The sequence below is a fragment of the Periplaneta americana genome, unplaced genomic scaffold, assembly GCF_040183065.1.
Source record: "Periplaneta americana isolate PAMFEO1 unplaced genomic scaffold, P.americana_PAMFEO1_priV1 scaffold_21, whole genome shotgun sequence".
Classification (NCBI taxonomy): domain Eukaryota; kingdom Metazoa; phylum Arthropoda; class Insecta; order Blattodea; family Blattidae; genus Periplaneta; species Periplaneta americana.
Window position 1 is genome coordinate 154,800 of NW_027185502.1, and position 23,123 is coordinate 177,922.

The following is a 23,123-nucleotide window of genomic DNA, read 5'->3' on the forward strand; positions in this document are numbered from 1 at the left end:
TCTATTGAAAAATTAATTATTTTGGATCATTTTTTGAAATGATGTTCATCCTCACGAGAAAAAACCCTTCCCTGTGCCGTACAGTCGATTTGGAAACAAACACCCTCTCCGCTTGCTGCCAGAGCTATTAAAATAATGAAAGAATGGTTAGCGTTTTAAAGCTTGATTAAAACAAATAAATGTAAAACCAGTTTCAATTGTTGACAAATTATGGTGTACAATTTTCAAACTATCTTCCATTCACTGAATGCACAAATGTAAGCGACGTATCACCTCTTCATGGACTCCGGTGAGCATGTCATGCGTAACCATTTGTATCGTGTGTTCAATTCGTTCCATTAATTCAGGAACAGTGTGTGGCTTAGTCGCAAAGATAGATTCTTGATGAATCCCCAGAAAAAGAAGTCCCAGGGCAGTTAAATCAGGTGATCGCAGAGGCCAACAGACTGAGCCTGTTTGGCTGATCCACCTGCCTGGAAACACTTCGTCTACAGAGTAAATGCTTAATTTGAGCGATACTGTTTCCAAATTCAAACCAGGCAGCAATTTTTCTCATCTGCAATAATGTTAAGCAGCTGAGTGCCATTCTATCATTCCAGTCTATCACAACAATGTATATAGGCATGGCTGTGTGCCATTATCCTTGGCATATAGAAGGCCATGCTCCAGGTCATTTTAAGTTGGCATCAAATGCACTTTACACAAGGATAAGTAGCTTCCTCTGGTGGCAGGGGGAGGGGGGTGTTTGTTTTCAAATCGACTGTACGGCATGGGAAGGGTTCTTTCTCGTCAGGATGAACATCTTTTCAAAAAATTATCCAAAACAGTTGATTTTTCAATAGACTCGTTACTTATGAAAGACTCTGTATTTTGTAGTAGAAAGTCTATATATTTTTTATGTTATGTTTTTTATAAGAAGAAGAACGCACTAACATGCATATTGTTGAGTGTTTAACTTTGCTATATTCTTTTATAGAAACAGACCAATTTCTGCATTTTGTTATGTGTCATCTGTCGCAATGTGATTCACATAAGAGTCATTCCACGTCAAATCGCACAAAATTATACAAATTTTGACCTTCATATTTCTGATTGCGTTTATATTTTTTTTACCAACTCTATGGGTCTCACAAACCAACAAGTGTATTTTTATTTCCTCCAAAGTCCACATGTTTTTTAAATATTACATGTTAAAATTCGTGAAAAATGTCGCACAATGCAACATTTAAAGCGTCATATTTCTGACAATATTGATGTTAAATTTTTTTTGAAAAATGCATTTAAAAGCTTAAAGTACTGTCTTTTATTAAATATTTACTAACTAATTTTAATATAATTATTTCAAATATTTTTTTATAATTCAATTTTTAAAACATATACATCAATGTGAAATAGACCTATTAAAAATCTAAAAAAATTCCTACTAGGTGCACTGAAGTATTCTTAATAATTCCAGAAAAAATCAGAATGGAATCTCCAATAGTTTAATGGAAATTTAATTACTTATGACAGAATGTGTAGCGGTCGGCGCAGCAGCAGTGGGTGGGAAGCGTTAAAGCGCGCTAAGAGGTTTATCGGCAATGGATAATTGACTGAACGTTACAACATTACACCCAGTACGGATCAAGTTACTCGAGGAAACACTGCTAATTTACTTATTATGATATCTTCAAATAATTGTAAATTATGCTTTTCAAATGTTTCTTTTCATTCACATTTTAAATTTTCATTCGCCTACCTTCTTTCTTGAAAGAAAATTGTTTTAGTAAATCTTCAGTTTTTGACAACGGAATGAAAGAATATAATTTTAATGTACCAGTTATTGGTTTTAGATTATGGTATCTGGCCTGCAAATTTTCAGTGTGGTTTTTGTGCTTATTGAACGGACAAAATATAAATGACACGTTAGAAATGCTTTTTGTGACTAATCAAACAGTTTTTTTTTGTGTTGTTATAGGATCTTGTATAGGCTAACTCTCGTGGCAAGTCTTTTAACAGTATCTCCAATGCCAACACATGAACCTTTACCATGCGACATTGCAAAGAAGTGTCATTCAGCACTAATTCCATAATCGTCTTCATGTAAGCAATTATTTTTTTATTTTTTTTATTTTATTTTATTTTTTTTTTTTGTGAACTTGATCCATTGGAAAAGTAGATGACTTTTTCCATATCGTTGAATTCTTGCTTTAAGAAATTGATTGCTTCGGACTGAAAAAAGTGAAAGGGATCGGTGTCATGTTTCATAGTTTCTGAGATGACATTACTTTTGTAACGAATTTCTGTGTCTCCTTTGAAATATACTACGAAAGGATTTATTTATTTAAATATACAGAATAAAGAATATAATTACAAATAAGAGAAATAGAAATAAAATAATACAATCAATATAAAAAAAGGAGATACAGTAGTATTAACAAAATTTGAGACTGAATGAGCAGCGCTCGTGTTCAGTCACAGTTCAGATATAATATTAATAGGCCTATAAGAGAATATAAAATAAAATAAAGTAGGAAGTAAAATTAAAATTGTACTGTATTGTGGCTTGGCATATGTTCCAATGCACACCTTGTATTGAATCTTGTATTACAAATGAATAATTTTCAGAAAAGTCTGCAATAACTATGTAATTTTCAGGCTGTACTTTCTTTGCATTCCGTCAAAAATAAAATATGGCTGACTTTTGAATGGATGATGATGCATCTTCTACATGAAAAACTTAACATGCTAGGGAGCCTTTTACTTTTGAAAATTTTCACGGGGGTATCGTTTTGTTGTACCTTTCTTTTCTTGATAGGGGATTCTATTGACATCAAACTCTTGTTTAATCCCTCAATATTACTGATTTCTAGCACTGTATCCATAGAACTGCTAGAAGAAATACTGGGATAATCAGTTTCTCTGTCTACACTTTCATTTGATTCATGTTTATTAATATCACAAGAACTACCGGCTTCACATATAATTTCACCTGACCTATGCGGAAATTGATTGATTTTTACGGAACAAATCACATATTTGCACACTCAAAGACTCCTTTAAATTGAGCTTTATCAATAAGTCGCGACTTACGCGTCTTAGTGTACTTTTCTTTTTAAAAGCGTGATTAGGAAGGTAAATGGATTTAAACACTTGTTATATATTACGCGATCTTTACCATCACTCATGTTGTATAGAAGTCACGTCACTGCGCGAAATTCAAACCCAAACTGATTATTTTTCTCTCATGCCATCTGTTTACTGCCTTACCCAGTCTTGCTATCATCAAACACTTGGCTATATTACAGTATAAACTGTGAAGGGCTTCCCCCTGAGCTGACAATAATAAAATAATTTTATGGGCTGAGAGGCCGTGGTCTATTAGTTGGTTTTATACCAGATGTTTCGTCTGCAACTGCGGCAGACATCTTCAGTGGAGTGGTATCCGAGGTCGCAAGACTCTTCTCGGCGTACCTGAGGCAACTGATCCTGTGTCTGGTTGTGCGGGCGTATTTATAGTGCGGCTCGCGGGCCGAGGCCTGTTGTCGCTGCGGTCTGCGCCGCTTTGTTTGCTGCTCCCGTCCTTTTGTTGTAGTGCCACCACTACAACAAAAGGACGGAACCCAGAACGGGAGCAGCGAACAAAGCGGCGCGGACCGCAGCGACAACAGGCCTCGGCCCGCGAGCCGCACTATAAATACGCCCGCACAACCAGACACAGGATCAGTTGCCTCAGGTACGCCGAGAAGAGTCTTGCGACCTCGGATACCACTCCACTGAAGATGTCTGCCGCAGTTGCAGACGAAACGTCTGGTATAAAACCAACTAATAGACCACGGCCTCTCAGCCCAGAAAATGAATCTACATATAGACTCCGGCCGTGAAAGCCTACACTGCAAAAATAATTTTAGGTAAGATATTTACTGTTCCTTAAGGTATTAATCATTTGATGATTAGTATGGTGACATCAGATGCAACGGGAAATTTCCACGGGCAGCCTTCTAGCCTATGGCTGCAAGCAGTTCATTAGCTGGGCATCGCGAGCGGCCTCCGGAAAATAAATTGTTACAAATGTATGGGTGCCGATCCCATATTTATAAATGCAGTAGTTTACAGATAATACATCAGCGAACAAGTCTATATTATTTTCAGATTTTTAACTTGGCTATTTAATATAATAATTTTGCTTTGAAAACGAAATGATTAAAAAAATAGGCCAAATTTTTAATTTATTTGTGATAGGCCTAAAATAATAAAAAGTGTTGTATTGCGTCTTTCAAATGCGCCAAACCGCAAATCTCAATTATATGTAGACACAAAGTTCCAAGCGAGTTTATGTAACAGTGTGCGCATAATTTGCGTAACTTCAAATATTCATAACTACACAAATAATTAATAATTGTGAAAATAAAAAAATACGGGTCTCCTTATTTGATGTCTGGAATTCATGAAAAAAAATTCGACCATTTCCGAGAAGGTCGTGTTTTATTGCTGTGCGATTTGACGTGGAATGACTCATAAAGAACACACAGTCATCATCAGGTGTATAATAACAGGTTGTCTTTTATATTTTGTGGTGGTAACCATGAACTGCCAAGCTTGTAAGCATGTGTCGTAGATCTTAATTTGGTTGTGTCCATTCTCTATCCATCATATCACCCATGCAGTAGAAGTCTGGCCATATCTCTTCTCTTTACAGGTGACTTTCTAGTAGATGGTCTGATGAGTTGAAGGTAGAGGGTGGTGAGAGTCGCATCCTGAGGTCTTCAAGGAGAAAAGTTTCCTTGGCCAGTTCGTAAATCGCCGGGAAAGTGTAGCCTACATTTCGAGAAACCAAGGTTTCACTTGCTGAATAGTGATTAGGCCTTTGAGACTTAGTTATACTAATTAATTCTAGTCCGTAACTGATTATCAGTATAAAGACAATTTTGAAATAGAAAAGTACAGTAGCAGTGTCCAATGAAAGCATGTGATAGTCTTTATTTCGAATATAGCTTCTGTTGCAACTGCAGTTCTATCCTGTATATGAATGCAGCATGACGTTGTTGTTGGTTGCAGGGTGATCCCTAAGTACTTGAAGGAGTTGACAATCTCAAGTTGTTGACACTAGCGCATTATTGAGTTCTCTTTTGCAAGTCGGTCTCCTTTTCTAAAGACCATCTGGACTGTCTTTCTTTCATTAATGCATAAATTATTTTTGTCTGTCAAAGCATTCAAGGTTTTTTAAAGATCTTGTTTATGTGGCTATATAAGATTCATATCATCTGCGTACATAAGCAAAGTTGTTTTCTCCGAATTTCGCTAAATTATGTTTTTGAACACTACATTTCATTGTTCTACATGCGCTATTAGCATTGAAGCGGAAGGGGTACTGGACTGTCGGGTTTCAAGGTTGCAGGCATAATTATCATATTCCTGTTCTGATTGCCTTCATACGTTGGCGAGAAATAACAATATAATAATATGATCACTTGGAGCTGTATTGTCGTTTATTTTTGCATTATCTTTACTGCAATATTAAAAACTGGGAAATTTCTTGTTGAATTAATGTTCTTCCTTTCTGTAAAGAAGCTTACATTTTCACTTAAAAAAATTAACAACTGGTTCTATGAACTACGACAAATTTAACAGCGGTTCAGGCAAGCCAGCTGAATGACATAAATGTGTGTCATCCATCTTGTAACCCTTAAAATAAAATACAATTCATAAGTACAGCTCCAAGTGATCATATTATTATATTGTTATTTCTCGCCAAAGTATGTGACCTAAAGGGACCAAAGTTGAAATTATGCTTCCGAATTGCTAACTCTACTTGCCTGGCATTAGAAAACAACAACAACAACAACTTTTCTCACTTTCTATTTACGGTCTTCAACATGTTTCCCCCCCCCCCCCCCCCAGTGGTTGCATACAGATTATCACTCCACTGAGAATTATTCATATGGTTTTCCCGCGTACCTGTCATCCCAGTTTCTTCCCAATTTTCATAGCTTTCAACAAAAGACTTCTCATTATTGCCACAAATTTTAAGCTCTGAACTCGCATTTGCTTATCAGTTCTTAACAGTTGAGTAACAATGAACTATTGTAGAAATGTATAAATATAGTTTACTAACTTACTATCACAGAAATCTAATAAAACATAAATCTAATAGACATGAATATCATACTCGACGACAAAAGTCTACTTTCCCATTAATTGAGCCTAAATGTCATACAAGTACAGCACTTAAACATGGTGCTAGTTTCGGTCCCAAGACTTTATAATAAAATTACAAACCATTTTCCAAATTTGAAATATTTTAAAACTGAACCTTTTAAAAAAGAAATTCATAAAATTATTCATGATATACAATATTAACAAATGTATGTATTTTTATCTTTTCATTTCTGTCGACAATATTCATGTTTTTATTGAATACCACTGGCTTCTGTCCGATTGGCAATTTATATTAAATGTGTTTTTTTCTCTTTTTTCCTTTCTTCTTCTTCTTCTTCTTCTTCTTTTTTTTTTTGCACTTGTTTGAATCAAGTTGATTAGGCCTACTGTATTTAGTATGTATGTATTTATTTACACTGCAAGTGGGCAAGCACCAGGTGGCAGTGGTATATACAATATTAACAATACACAATAAAATGATAAGCAATACACAATAAAATTTACAATACACAATACAATTTTACAACACATATACAATTTTATACACAATACAATAAGAATACAAAATACAATTTAACACAATAATAATAAAACATAAAATAAAATACCTAATTTTACAATACAACCTACATAATTATGTATAGGTCCTACATAAGTTTCAATAGTCTTTCACTTTACTCTCATCTCATTCCCTGTAGTGGCACTATGACGCATTTCACTGACACTTTAGCACACATTTCACTGACACTCTGTAACACATTTCACTGACACTATAGAACACATTTCATTGACGCTATAAATTATCACTGATCGGAACTGTTCACTGCACTATAAAACCATAACTTCACTGACTCACCTCGCTTCACTGATACAACAGTTCAAATAAGTCAAATAATTACATCCTTATGCATACTTATAAACAGAACTACATTTAAACTAAACATTTCTAGTCTAAGGCCCTCTTAAAAGCTATTTTTAAATAATTTACAATTCAAACCAAGGAAGTAAGCTCGTCAGGCTAGATAAATACATGTCACCTTAAAAAAATTAAATGTTGAATGTCACCTTAATTTTAATTTTCACTTTAGACACAACTTTTTAAATTATTCTTGAATCTCCTTAAGGAAGGACAGCCCTCAAAGATCGCTGCAGGTAGGTCATTCCAATCATTTATAGTTCTATTTAAAAATGAGAATTTACCTACATCCGTTTTCTGTTTCCTACATTTGATTTTAAAATCATGATCGTTCCTACCATAGTACGTTGGCTTTTCTAACCAAGCCGTTATGTCTACCCATGCTTTCTGACCTAGATGTGCTCTATACAATGATGTTATTCTAGTTTTCCTACGTCTGTTTTCCAAAGTTTCCCATTTAAGTTCTTTTATCGTATCGTTTCCATCTTCTCTTTTACCTTTAACAAATTTAGCTGCCCTATACTGGATTCTTTCTAAGGAATTTATCTGATATATTCTATAGGGATCCCAACACGTAGTTCCGTATTCCATTAACTGTCTTTGTAAATTTTATGTTCTATTATTGGCTAAGACCACATCGTACACGAGCCTGGCTGTTACGGTAGTGGCTAGAAACATTTTTGTTTTATAATTTTAATTTGTATTCACGTTGCCTACTAGCTAGCTAAATAAAGTAAAGAGTCCGCAGCGGCCTGTAATGTCAGTTAAAACTGCAGCAGGTACTACTGTCACAATTAGTTCTAGCTAATCTGTATAAGTTAGTAGGTATGCTTGTAATTCTATTGGCTAATCTAATCTTATACAATACAATACATTACATACATATTTATATTATGATTCCCATGTGTTGCTGCGACAAAGATGAAACTCGAGCAGCATGTAAAAATATTTTAGCTACATGGGTGCGAGCAATATCTTACAAAGCGTCTTGTCTCTCACGTCCACATAGTTAAGACTCTAATGATTGAATGATTTCGCACATCATTTTTTTTTTAAGATATATTTTTTCCACAAAAATATTTGTCCATAATTTCTTTATGACTGTAAATAAATTTAAACTCTTTTATTTGCTTGTGGAGTGCCAGTCCACAGCGACTACTATGTGGCAGTAACTTACAGCAACTACTGTAGGGTTAAAGTGAGGGGTTGATCAGTCCTCTACACAACGTCTATATTTTCCTTATTGGTCATTCGAGCTTTATGGTTTCGAAAACTGAATTTAGAAAAAGACTCGATTATGAAAGACTGAATTGACAGAAGTACCATTCCTAAGAGCAGTAATAAACTACAAATACTGGACAAGGAAAGAATGTAGGCTTAGATACAACAACCACAAATCCACAGTAAGAACTGATGATGATACTTTCCATTTCGAACTCAACGTCAATTTTTATCTTTAGTAGGTATCTCATCATTTAATTTTCACAATTTCTGAACTTAATCTTCTATTAAATCCACGATCTTTTTTTCGTTTTCTTTCAACATTCACGTTAGTGTGTGCTTGTTCACAGTCTGACAAACACTAAAGTAAATTAAAATTGAAATTAAACTGAAAACATTACACATTTTTTAATACATATCGCCAGAGTTAATTTTCGTTACTCAATTAGTACATCACTCTGAGATTGTTTTTTTTATTCGGGAAATGAGTTAAGCAAAAAAAAAAATTAAAGAATTGGGCTGGCTTGAATAATTGCAACTGTGCTGTATCTCAACATTCTACTTGGAATACAACTCTTTTAATAAAAAAGGTTTTAATAAGTAGGTACTTCTAGAGTGACCAGACGCCCTCTTTTGTCCGGACATACTCTCCTTTTTAGGCCTTTGTCCAGGGTCCAGGCGGATTTAAAAAAAAATCGAGAAATGTCCTCCTTTTCGTAACTTGTATGCCTGATATTTTGAAAGTATCTGATTTGACCCTTTTCTCAAGTAATTTGCCTGTAGGTGGCAGCAGCAACGACAGAATATACTCTTTGCCAATGATCATAACACTCTTTGCTCCTATTTGTTATGCTCGTTGTTTTCATATGTAGCTAACTGTAAAATCATTTTATATTATCAAGTTTTGTCATAAGTATCTTAGAGCACTCTGGTTAAAAAAGTAACATACCGATATGCGAAAATGTCACATGTTATGTTTCCAAAATAAGCTATTCAATTATAGTTCCATTGACTTTCATATGTAGCTAACTGTAAAAACATTATTATTAATTTTTTTCATAATTATGTTGTAATGAAATAGATATTAATATACTTCTAAGTATGATATAAGCCTAAATCTGTACTGTAAATATTTTGTAATAAAATAGATACTGACATAATAAGTACCGGTATAATAAGTGTAAGTCTAAATACATATTTTCTGTCCTCTTTTTTTCAAATAATGTCCTCCTTTCCGAACCTTTGAAGTTAAATAGTAAAAAAGACAGATAAATTTATAATAAATAATAATAACATTGATACTGTTCAAGAATTTAAATATTTGGGTAGTATAATTGACAAGGATTGTGGAGCCTTTGAGGATGTAAAGAACCGAATAAAAAATGCAAATAGTGCAATTGTCCAGTTGTACCCAATATGGAAATCTTATATTATATCTCGATTTACAAAAATTAAAATCTTTAACAGTAATGTGAAATCAGCCTTATTATATGGCTGTGAGACATGACAAACAAGTAAAATTATAGAAAAAAAACTGCAAACATTTGTTAATAGATGTTTACAAAGAATCTTAAAAATTAGATGGTCAGATATAATCACAAACTCAGAACTATGGAAGATAACAAATCAGAAAGAAATCACAATAGAAATCAAAAGACGAAAGTGGAATTGGATAGGGCACACAATCAGGAAAGAAAAAGGAGCAGTAGAAAGAATGGCTTTGCATTGGAACCCCCAGGGTAGTAGAACAAGAGGAAGGCCAAAAAATACATGGAAGAGAACAGCTTTGGAGGAAATTGCTAGGGAGGGGAAAACATGGAGTGAAGTGAAGAAGTTGGCTACAAAGAGGGTCCGATGGAGGCACTTTGTGAATGCCCTGTGCTCCTCATGAGGAGATACAGGAGTTTGATTGATTTGATTGATTTCGAACCTTTGTGCCATCTTTTTTATCGATGTGAATTTGGTCCCCCCTAGGTACTTCGGTATTTAAATGAAGTGAATGATTATCAAAATTAATGTGTTTGAGAATATCGGAATTCAGGAGGGTCTATACAGTCCACATCTGGAGGCATCAGAATGTGGGTATCTATGTTTCAGTAGTGGTAACAAATGATACTCACACATAGTGGGAATCTTGTTCTGCAGCTATTTGCATTATGTGATAAAAAGTCGAATACTTCTCAGCTGTCACACTGATGGTGAAATTCTGTCACGTTTGTTCCAACCCATAACGTATACGTCACAGTTGCAAGGTCATCTCCTTTAGGATTTTGTCGAGGAGTCGTGCCTTCCACTGTCAAATTTGAATCCGCACTTGCCACAGCAGTAGGAGGAAGTGTTGTTGCTGTAGACGGCTGGAGTTTAGCTACTGGAAGAGCAAAGATTTATCAAATATGAGTGTTGTTTTGACTTTCCCTGAGTTAAACATTTTGGTTATTTGTACAGTTTTGTTTCTACATTACATATAATACGTATAGTCTACCTAAAGAATTATAAACATAAAATATGCAAACTAATAAAGGAAGAGAAATGAATAAAGTATAGAATAATAAATAAATACCACTCCGAAGACGGCCAGGTTGATAACCTCAACCTGTCCACAATTTTGTGTTGGCAGAACTATTAATATATGAAAAATACTCTAATTTCTAGATGAAAATTTTCTGACAGGACTAGGGAATGTCTCAGAACAAATGAAGACTATAATTTTATAGTCAAAATGACAAATAAAATGGTATGTAGATCTTTAAAGTCATTTTTGACATTTCATTTTGTCCTTGGAACAAAAGTCAAATCGTGTTTCTAGAGTTAATTGCCGCTGTCTAAGCTATACAACTGAGTATAATAAAATATGATTACACATATTTCTTCTCCAAATTCAATATTATTGATGATTTTTACTACCATTCTACCATACTTAAATAATTTCAATTTTTTTTTCCTTCCTTTTCATTGCAATCTGTTTTATACTGTTCCAGTCTATTTCGACAGTAAGTTAACATGGAGCAACCATTTAAATATATTTCTGAAAAAGCTCGTAAAAGATTCTCCCTTCAGAAAAGACTAGTAGGAAAGAAATGGAGATGCTCTAGAAATATTTTGAACACTACATACAAAATGTTTGTACAGCCAGTGCTGACATACTGCGGAGAAATTTTAATTACTTCACCTTTCATAAACGAAATAGTACGTGTTCAAAACCAAGCTCTCAAGCTCATTAGTGGTGGAATCAAAACAACTCCAACAGATTCTATAAGATACTTCACTAAATTTAACAGCATTAAAATGACAATAGAAGAAAAAGCACTGATTCAAAATAAAAAAACTTATCAGATTACCAGGAAACAATTGGCATTCATACATTCCTCTCTGTAGATTAAAAACCCAAAGAAGTTTCATATCCATGGTTCAAGAATTAAAACAGAAAATCAACATCCTGAATTTAAAAGAAAAATTACAAGGTGCAGGTGCAGGTGTTACGTGCTTTCTCTTCTCACTTTATAGATCTCTTGAATATGGAACAACAAGTTTTGATGGAGAAATCATTGCAATAAGTGAAAGTCTCAGAAATCTTCTATGCCACATCTCTATTAAATATAGAATATAATCTAAATTTAACAGAAGAAATACTGAAATCAGAAGTAAACACTGAAATACTGAAACAATTGTCTTTAGAGACAATTAATATTAGGTACCCTCCACAAAACTGGCTTCTTTTATACACCGACGGATCCTTGATCTCCAGAGAACAAGGTGCCGGTGCAGGTGTTACGTGCTGTCTCTTCTCACTTTATAGATCACTTGGATATGGAACAACATGTTTTGATGGTGAAATCATTGCAATAAGTGAATGTCTCAGGAATCTTCTTTGCCACATCAATAAATTTAGGAATGCAGTTATATTGTCAGACTCCAAAGCAGCTATTCTATCAATAGTCTCTAAACACACACCTTCATCTCAAACAGCAGAAATAACTAAAATGCTCTCTCAATTAATATCACTCAATATAAGAATTGTATTCCAATGGATACCATCCCATTGTGGAATCCTGGGAAACGAGAATGTGGATGCTTTAGCAAAGAAGGGCAGCACTGCTACTTACAGACCTGTTACTAAATCTATGTATTACTCTGTGAAGAGATTTATTAAATCTACATACTTAGACTTCAACAAACAAAATTTGATAACACAATCCCAAGGGAAAAAATGGAACTCTCTGCATCAAAATCCACAGTTAATTCCTGATTTACCACGAAAATCGTCTGTAGCTGCATTTAGATTGGCAACAAGCCATGATTGTTTGGCTAAACACCTGCATAGAATTGGAATATATCAGTCCCTTAACTGCCCATTGTGCAACTCAAACCAAGAAATGGATTCGGAACACCTCAAAATCTGTGCTTCATTGGCTGGTCATGATAATATCTTTGAAAAATATTAGAGTGCAAGAGGTCAAATGACTTTATTGTCAAACGCCTTGCATTAGAAAACAACAACAACATGAATAAATTTAAGAATGCAGTTATATTGTCGGATTCCAAAGCAGCTATTCTAACAATAGTCTCTAAACACACACCTTCATCTCAAACAGCAGAAATAACTAAAATGCTCTCTCAATTAATAACACTCAATAAAAGAATTGTACATCTTGATTACACAACTTTTAACACTGTATCACTTCGGAATATGTATGATAAGACTTTCTTGTGTTAAATTTTAATGTACCTTGTTAACATGTTTCGACCTATTTTGGATCATCTTCAGAACTGGTCGTTGTTGGTCCTGGTGCCTCTTGTTTCCTGTGAGGGTGCGTTCGTAGTGTAGAGTCAAAGAGTGTATGTGTTTTGAAATTGAGTTGTGTGTTGAGAATATCGTTGGGGTGTGTTTTCGTGTGTCTGTATATTTCATATTGTTCTAGTGTGTTGAGTTTCTGGCTTTTTGGTTGGATGTGCAGTATTTCTATGTCTGTGTTGATGTCTCTGTAGGTGTGGTTGGCATTTGTGATGTGTTCTGCATATGTGAAAGTGTTTTGTAATTTTGTTATGGCTGTGATGTGTTCTTTGTAACGTGTTTGAAATGATCTGCCTGTCTGTCCTATGTAGAAGTTGTTGCAGGTGTTACATTTGAGTTTGTATACGCCTGTGTGGTTGTATTTGTTTGTTTGTGTTGTTTGTGTGTTGAGATGTTTTTGTAGAGTGTTATTTGTTCTGTATGCGATGTTGTAATTTAATTTCTTGAATGAGGTTGCAATTTTATGTGTGTTTTTGTTTTCGTATATTAGTGTGATGTATTTTTTGTGTTCTTGTGTTTGTGTTGTATTCTTCTGTTTTTTGTGGTTTTGTTTTGTCTTACGTATTATGTTGTCTATTATGTTGGGGTTGTATCCATTTTCTTGTGCTATGTATTTGATTGTGTTTAGTTCTTCGTTGTAATCCTGTTGGTTCATTGGTATGTTGTGTAGTCTGTGTACCATTGTTCGGAATGCAGCTTGTTTGTGTTGTGTGGGGTGGTTGGATGTGTTGTGTACGTGTGTTGTTGTTGTGGGTTTTCTGTATACTTTGAATGTGTGTTTGTTGTCTATTTTTGTTATTGTGATGTCTAGAAAATTTATGGATTTGTTGTTTTCAATTTCTAATGTGTAGAACACAAGAAGTCTTATCATACATATTCCAAAAAGAATTGTATTCCAATGGATACCATCCCATTGTGGAATCCTGGGAAATGAGAATGTGGATGCTTTAGCAGAGAACGGCAGCACTGCTACTTACAGACCTGTCACTAAATCTACGTGATATTCTGTGAAAAGATTTATTAAATCTACACACTTAGACTTCAACAAACAAAATTTGATAACACAATCTCAAGGGAAAAAATGAAACTCTCTGCATCATAATCCACAGTTAATTCCCGATTTACCACGCAAATCATCTGTAGCTGCATTTAAATTGGCAACAGGCCATGATTGTTTGGCCAAACACCTGCATAGAATTGGAATATATCTGTCCCCTAACCGCCCATTGTGCAATTCAAATCAAGAAATAGATTCGGAACACCCCAAAATCTGTGCTTCAGTGGCTGACCATGACAATATCTTTGAAAAATATTGGAGTGCAAGAGGTGAAATGACTTTATTGTCAAACGCCTAGCATTACAAAACAACAACAACATAATTATATGAAACAACAAGTCAAAGTCAGGATAGGAGAAGAAATGTCTGAAGAAAGTGAAATAGGGAGAGGAGTATGACAAGGATGCCCTTTATCACCTATCTGTTCAACATCAACTTGGAGAATTTGGTAAAGAACTGTTTTCAGAACATGGGAGGGGTGATAGTAGGAGAAAGAAGAATAAAGTGCATAAAATTTGCTGATAATATGTCGTTGTTAGTAAAAGAGGAGACGATACTAAGGGATATGCTACTGGAGCTAACTGACAACTGTGAGCAGTATGAGATGAAGATAAATGCAAACAAGATGAAGACCATGGTTGTCGGAAGAAAAATAAAGAAAACTTGCGAAATTGATTTGTTCATTAATCATCAATAAATTTAAATGAAATTAAAATTTGAAAGCAAAGTCGGCATGGGTTAAAGCCATGCAATTAAGTAAAAATTTTACATAAGAGGAACTGTGATAAAACAAAATTAGGGGGTATACGTTTGATACATAAAAAAAAAAATTCCCATATAAGGGAAACCGTAATGTAGAGCTTCTCACTTAATGGTTGATGTAAAACGATATTAATTAAGACATTAAAACAACGATTGAAATTCCTGAACTATTTACTATTGTTCACAGGATGAACTTAGCAATGCTTAGGCTACTTTATGTTCGTCATGTCAAAGATCAACCTGTGTTCATTATCATAACATTACCAGTGTTAGAGATACAAGTTAGTGCCTAGGCCTAGCCTATTTTATATGAATATAATTTTATTGATTTCATACTGGTACCCATTTGCGGCTGATCTATTTGATTCTATATTTCTTGAATCCTTTCATTTTCTTGTGCTTGTAAACACTTGACTGTTTATTAAATGTTACACTTACCACTAGCGGTGAAAGTTCCTGCAGAATTACCACTACCACAATTGAGGTCTCTAACAGAGCTGAGTCGTCGTGGTCCCAAGCCAAGCACAACTTCAGTGGTTGTAAACACATCTCCAAACGAACCATCAGGAAATCCTACACATACAACCCAAAAACCAAAAAATCAACAGAACAACAAAATAATAGAAGTGCACGGCACATGTTACAACAGGGAAGCAGAGAACAAAGAGTGCGCTCTGGTGGTCTGGCTGTGAAGCTTAACATTTGAAAATTTGAACGTGATATTGGTTGTTTTGTTGATCAAATTATAAAGACTGTTAAAGATGAATGTTATTATTTTTGTGTGTTTGTTACATAATTAAGTTAATAAGTAAAAATTAAAAAAAAGAAGTATAAATAAAATATTTCTTAAATATTTTTAAATAAAATAAAATAGTTGTCCTGATGAAATTTTCACATATTTTCTTGATTAATAACATATACATACAAACAACTTATGAAATAGTCATCAGGCTCTCATCTCAAAAGAAATATAGCTGCTATTTTGTTGTTCTGTGTGGCTTTCTGTTGCCTACGAGATATATCTCGTATACAATGGTGTTTCCCAATAGCTGCTGGTTTCCCACATGCTATATATCGTTGCTTACGAGATTATACAAGCTGGCGCATAGAGCTTGAAAAACGAGTCTGAAGTGGTTCCCTCGTAATGCCAATTCCGCCGCTCGGAGCGCTGTTCTGCCCTATATATTCATAGCAGAACACTTAAAAGACATTGACATTTGGGGCATTTAAAGGACTCACCATTGCTTATTAAATGCTTCGTACAATATTTTATGGTCAATAGACGTAATTTGCAAACTTCTACTCCTCAATTATATTACAATAAAAGGCTGTCATTCTTGATATTAAAACATATTACATATAAACTGAGGAACTGTCTGCTCTGTACTTCAGTTCATACACCAAACATTTCCGGAAATAAATTAACTTGACATCTTACATATATGCACTATAGCCTACCCTTTTCACCTAATATTATTAGTATTGTTATTAAATAAGATATTGCAACTAATTAAGGTACTGCATTATCTTTAATTTCCTTGAATTCATAATTAAGCATTTGCAAGAAGGCGTAACTTTTCCCTCTCTTTTAAAAAAAATACGAACGTCACAATAATTGAGAAGTATAATTAATACGCGATTTTTTCTTGCAGTGGTGAAAACATTTCTATAGGCCTACTGATTAATCTATTGAGCATAGTAATAGTAAACGCTGTAGTATTCTTTTCTGAAGCCAAGATTTTCGCAAGAACTGAAGTGCGACACATGTAAAGATGAGGAAATGTCCCTCTTTCTTTTGGGAAAACTTGTGAAGCCACTGACTATCTACTATCGTGTTATAAATATTATGATTATTTCAGATTGTGATACAGTTATGAGCGTACATTCCTAAAATTTAAAAGTAACAATGAGGATGCCCTATGTTATAGGAAAGTTTTAAACGTGTACATTTCACTTTTTTATGAATGATTTCCTGATCAAGATTTTCATTAACTATGTGCCAAACTTTTGAAGTGAAGAGTGCAATAAGAAACTGTTGGACATTTGATCAGTATTTTAATCATGTGCTGGTTACAGTACATTAGATGTCTTCTTGAATATACCTGGTGAGGTATGTATATGAAGTTTGTATCGTCAGTATTCAAGTAGCCTACTTATGTATGTAATTTTTATTATCTGTACAGAAAAAAAATTAGCTTATGTGATAGTATGAAGTAATCTCTCACGAAATAACAAGGAAGAGAAAGGTGCTTAAATTTAAATATTGAAAACAGGATGATAAGAAGAAAATAATTTTTACTTCCTTTCAATTATTAATGAAACCTGGCCACTCACCATTCGCAGTTGATTTCTATGGTTACAGGTCTATTCTTTATATTCTGTAGCTTTCAAATAATTTCTAAAATAAATATTACGCCTACTTAGCTCTTGTAAAACGAAATTTTCACTTTCACTTTCAACGGAACACTCACTTATATTCAGTTCTTGTATCTTGCAGTAAATTATCCATTTGTGATCATCTTTCCAATATAACCTCCCATTGAAACGACCACTTAAAATCATGAGCTAGAATTTATTATTTTAAAAACATTTCCACGTACATACTGTTATAATTGTTATGAACCACAATACAAAAGACAACACTGTGAAATTGGATTAATTTACCAAGATCAACATCAATACCGGTAGTATAAAATCACATATAGGCCTAGGCTAGGCCTATATTATTTCATTACTTTATGGTATTAATTAGAAGAATTAATTTTGAAGAATTTACAAATATGCTGAAATAATTTATGACACCTCTTATAGAAATATAAAAATATGTATGTACATTTTGAAACAATGGATATAGCACCCATAGCAGCCATTATTAGTTACCAGTTTGAGGTGCATTACCTAATCTCATACTAACCTTGTTAAGTTCTCTAACCTAATTCACTGATAATTACGTAACAATACACAGGTCTAAAATACAGACAAATACACATTAATTACCTAACAAGTACGGCATGAAGATAATTCATTACTTTTGTCGGTATTTTCTAAAAGAGAAAGGGAAAACAGTAACAACATTATCTTCAATGTTTACATCACGTCGTTCACATTTTCATTAGGCCTATATCAGTAATGCTTGGTAAGTGAAACAATGCATGAAATTATTTTACATTTCGGGTCACATCATTCGAGAGTCGGAAAATGCAATTCGCCACTTTTAACATAGTATTGCTTGTTATATGAGAGAACTTTGACATTTACCTTAACCTATAAAGATACGACCTGTTGGTACAGAGTTCTTCACATAGCAAAAAACAGACAATTTTCGAATATAACTTAGCAGAACAAACTTCAAATAACACTGTAATATGCTTGGCATATTTGTAATATTCGTACTCAATGAGTAATGCACAATTAATCGAACTATTTTCACGATGCACAATGCTTTGTAATGGTACTATTCATCATTTCATAGGGCAGAGAGGCGAACCTAGCGGCAGAAATTGTCATGACTCACAGAGACCTACTCTCGATCGTGCTATGCGCCAGCTTGTATAATCTCGTAAGCAACGCTATATATATAATTTGACCTGGTAATGGAAATTACGGGAAAACTGCTGAATGGATTTTAATAAATGACTCCTCATTTTGAAGCTTGGAACCCAAAGTTTTTCGGAAAAATAGTAGTTTTCAGTGAAATGTCAATTTTCCTACATCATTTTCCTTTTTTCCAAAATCTATCTTTCGTCAGTTTTGAGAACTAATTAATTGCATTCATGGCCGACTTGATGTTCGCTTCCTTAAGCGAAGCGAGCATCAAGTCGGCCATGTTGCATTTCAGAATAAAACAAAACACACACTACAATAAACAATAAGAAGGAGGAGCTCAAACCGCTCTCCAAACATTCAAATGGAAACCTGGCGGAACCATTTCCAGACAATCCTAAACCCAAACGGGGCAGAACAAGCCTACATGAAAATAGATCCCGCCCAAGCAGCACCATCCCAACCAATCACAGCACAGGAGTTAACCACTGCAATTGTAAAACTAAAAAAGGACAAAGCAGCCGGTCCGGACGGAATCTTCAACGAATTCATAAAGGACACCAGCACAATACTGATAGACACTTGGGTAGAACTCTACAATAAATGTCTAAAAACCGGAGAAATTCCACACTCATGGAGACACGCCACCCTGAAAATGTTGTACAAAGGGAAAGGCCCGACAACAGACCCGAACTCCTACAGGGGGATAGCACTGGAAAATAACCCCCTTAAGCTGCTCACCAACATCCTAGCTACCAGGCTAACAAAAGCATTGGAACCACAAATCCCCGCGCAACAATTTGGTTTCCGGAAGGGGCGCTCGACCCTCCAAGCAGTGACGGCCCTCCTCGGAGATGTCGAAGAGGCCCTGAGAGTACCGAAGCAGAAGTTCTACGCGGTCTTCGTAGACTACTGCAAAGCATTCGACAGTGTAAACAGGCAGCGGCTAATGGACAAGCTGAACAACATGCAAGGTCTGGACAAACACGTCCTCAACCTGGTCCACAATATATTAGCGCAAAACTTCATTCAAATAGACGATACAGTCCAGAAGTCCAAGGAAGTCTGCCAAACTAGAGGGGTACCACAGGGAGACCCTCTAAGCCCGCTCCTTTTCAACGTCATGACAGCGGACGTAATACAGACACAGGCTCCCTCAACAGTGATGTACATGTACGCAGACGACATGGTGCTCGGGTCTACCAACATAAGAGAGCTACAGGTCTCCATGAACAACCTTTCAGCTTGGGCTGACGAAAACGGTCTGCTCATAAACCAGTCGAAAACTGTCCAAATGGTATTCAGAAAGGGAGGAAGAATAGCAAAAAGTGACACAATCTGGATACAAAATCGACCCCTGCAAATTACAAATGCATTTAAATACCTTGGTGTAACGATACAGACGACAGCAAAATCCTTCAGAATCCACACTCAAGAACGAGCAACGGCCGCAGTAATAGCTATCCACGACATAACAGACATTACTCAACTAGCACTCTCAACAGCCATGCAGCTTTTCTATGCCAAGATACTCCCTATACTGTCATATGGACTGGACATCACATGGACCCGGCTAAACTACAATGACCTCAAGACCATGGAGAACGTCAAAGCAAGGTTCTTAAAAGCAGCACTGGGAATCTCAAAATATGCACCCTCCAGAATGGCGTACGAACTCGCGCGAGAACCCTTCCTGATAGAGGAACTACGAAGCAGACTCATGCTGCCATCTACCGCAGCAGAACTTCGACTACGCACGGTTATGCAAGAGACGAAGGCGGAAATAGAAAGTGAATTCTATGGAACTGACGCGATGATCAACCGCAACTGGACAGGGCCGAACAACAAGCTACGAAGCGCCATAACAAGGCTAGCAGTTCACGGTTTTCACCACAAACTGTGCAGAAGATCAGAGTACCACGAACCTTCCCCCGAATGCGTGTGCAAACTGTGCAACGAAGCGTGTCCAAAATATCATTTTAGTAAATGTGTGAATAGAACGAAGTCACTGGTGGAATATAGTAAAGAGAAGTAACTCATACCAAACTAAATTGCACGTTTGTGCGCACTTCTTTCTTATATTACACGAAGGCCATGACCTACAGGATTGCTGACATAGAGTTCAGACGGCTCAGATTCTTTCCCATCATAATGCCAATATGTGGATCTTCATTTGTGCAATGTTTTGATAGTGTATAAAAAATAATTTACAGGTCTGATTCTATAGTCTGTAGTTTTCAGAGTACAGCTGTGTAATGGATATTAAGAACTACAAAACTTAAGAATGTTTGATGACATTATTACCATTAAAAATGAAGGAACAACTGGATAATACCCACGGCAGACGAATATCGATAGTGGACGTTACTCGCCGGCCACTAGTCACCAGGCCGTACCGAGCCGTGCCAAACAAAACACAATCGAAATGGTGGTAGTAAAATTCGCGACTATATTCTTAAATAATTCACTGCATTAGTCAAGAGCAAGGTTTTATGTAGTACAACGGCGGTGTTTTGAACGCATTAAAAGAAATGCAGATGTAGTAAGATCTTAAAGTGGGCTATCACAAGGAAATGAATATTAAAAAAGGCGTGTTTGATGGAATATCATTCAAATGACGGAAAGTAAATTTGCGGTTAATGTTCCCCAAAGCGTTAAGTACGTAATTATGACCGCGTTGCCGTTTTATTTCTGGCGTAGAGAAAAATAGCCTGCCTTTTACGAAAAAAAATTTAGGGTCCATGAAATTATTCACCGCTTTCATTATAGGCCTATTATTGTTTATCAATATTACGAAACAAAAACTGTCATAAAGGCCATGACCGAATACAAAACATCGATACGAAAGAGATAAACACATTCGGCCGTAATAAAACAAAAGAAAATTCGACAGATATTTTAGTTCGAGATAAAATGGACACTTTAGAAGACATTGTAAAACGTTTCCAGAAGGAAATGACAGAAAGGTACAATTCTTGCGTCGGATCTTACAACAGATCAACAATAGGCAATGAAGGTAAACCCAACAGAAAATTTTTCGTAATATTATTCACTGATATTCAAATGAGTGTCAAATTTCTTCAGGAAGTGGGTCTTATGAAAACTTCTGCCAAATGCAAAAAATGTGGAATCCAAATGAAACTCAACACGAAATGCGATAAATGGCGATGTAACAAAAAGAATTGCAATACGCAGTTGACTACAAGATACGAGTCATTGTTCAACAACAGCAACTTAACATATGAAGAAATCATGTTCCTGCTATATGAAATCCTCAATAATACGCCCGGGAATAACATAAAACAAGAGTACAATTTTGATGACCATACTCTCAGTAAGTGGAGATCCCTTGTAAGATCTGTGTTAATTTTCTATGTAGAATTGTCTTCCACCCAAATTGGCGGTCCAGGGAAAGTCATCGAAATAGGTGAGAGTAAATTTGGTAAACAAAAATACTACAAAGGTCGTTATGTACAGGGACAGTGGGTCTTTGGAGGTGTCGAACGTGGTACCGGACTGTGTTTTTTAGTGCCAATAGAGGACCGTAGTGAACAAACACTCCTAAAACTAATAAAAAAAGTGGGTAAAACCAGGAACAACTATCATCTCAGACTGTTGGAAATCATATAACAACATAAGTGAACATGGTTTTAATCATCTAACAGTCAACCACTCCGTACAATTTGTGAACAAATTATCTGGTGCACACACAAATACGATTGAGTCAACTTGGCGCCATGTACAAGCTTCGCTCCCCCAATACCACAGGCGCAAAAGTGAATTTACAGGCTACCTAGCAACTTACATATTCAACAAGGAATGCAGTGCAAAAGAAGAAAGCCGAATGCTAAAATTCATCCATCTAGCATCCTGTATCCAGTGGGACTAGAAATAAAAACTGATATTGCAACCACGCTCCTGTGAAATCCCTCCAAATTACGTCTTTATCTTAAAATTACTGTACAGCCCTCGGTTTTCTGTCACTTAGCTATCCCTCAAGAAACCCATTCTAACCTCATAGTAGTCCTCGGTCTCCTGTCACGAATCTATTCTCTCATCAAACCCACTCTAACCTTGTCACATTCTTCGGTCTCCTGTAACATTATTATACTGTAATTTTTCATGAAATCAATCCAGTTTTACCTTACATCGGCAAGTTACAGAATTATAACACTAACAATACATTGTTTAATGAAAAGTTTGTTTAAAGTTCTATTTTTCCAAATCAGTAAAATTTTCTATAATTTTAACTACTACATGAACAATTGAAATCAAATTTTATGTTGAAATAAAAAAGGTTCGTCAAATACATGAAAACAATATTTATATTACATAATGTGTAAATAAACTTCATGTTAAAATCTTCTGTCACTTCCCCATCCCTAACCTAACCTATCCTAACCTAACTCAACCTAACCTACCCTAACCTAAACTATCCTAACCTATCCTAACCTAACCTATCCTAACCCAGCCTAATCTATCCTAAACTAACCTAACCCAACCTATCCTATCCTAACCTAACCCAACCTATCCTATCCTAACCTATCCTAACCTACCCTAACCTAAACTATCCTAAACTATCCTAACATATCCTAACCTAACCTATCCTAACCCAACCTAATCTATCCTAAACTAACCTAACCTATCCTAACCTAGCCTAACCCAACCTATCCTATCCCAACCTATCCTATCCT

The 23,123-nt window shown here is 35.4% G+C and overlaps 1 protein-coding gene across 6 annotated transcripts in view; it reads right to left on the reverse strand.

The window, feature by feature from the left end:
• The window catches only part of LOC138693780 (uncharacterized), a 113,140-nt gene that overhangs the window by 63,455 nt on the left and 26,562 nt on the right, over positions 1 to 23,123 (reverse strand). For 4 of the 6 annotated variants that reach the window (XM_069817581.1, XM_069817579.1, XM_069817580.1 and 1 more), the window contains exons 3-4: positions 15,325 to 15,459; positions 10,396 to 10,643 (exon numbers count right to left, since the gene is read on the reverse strand). In XM_069817581.1, coding sequence (XP_069673682.1) covers positions 10,456 to 10,643; positions 15,325 to 15,459 — 323 coding nt within the window. In that variant the 3' untranslated portion in view covers positions 10,396 to 10,455. The remainder of the gene's footprint in view (positions 1 to 10,395; positions 10,644 to 15,324; positions 15,460 to 23,123) is intronic. The other 2 variants (XM_069817583.1, XM_069817582.1) reach the window with 2 other exon arrangements.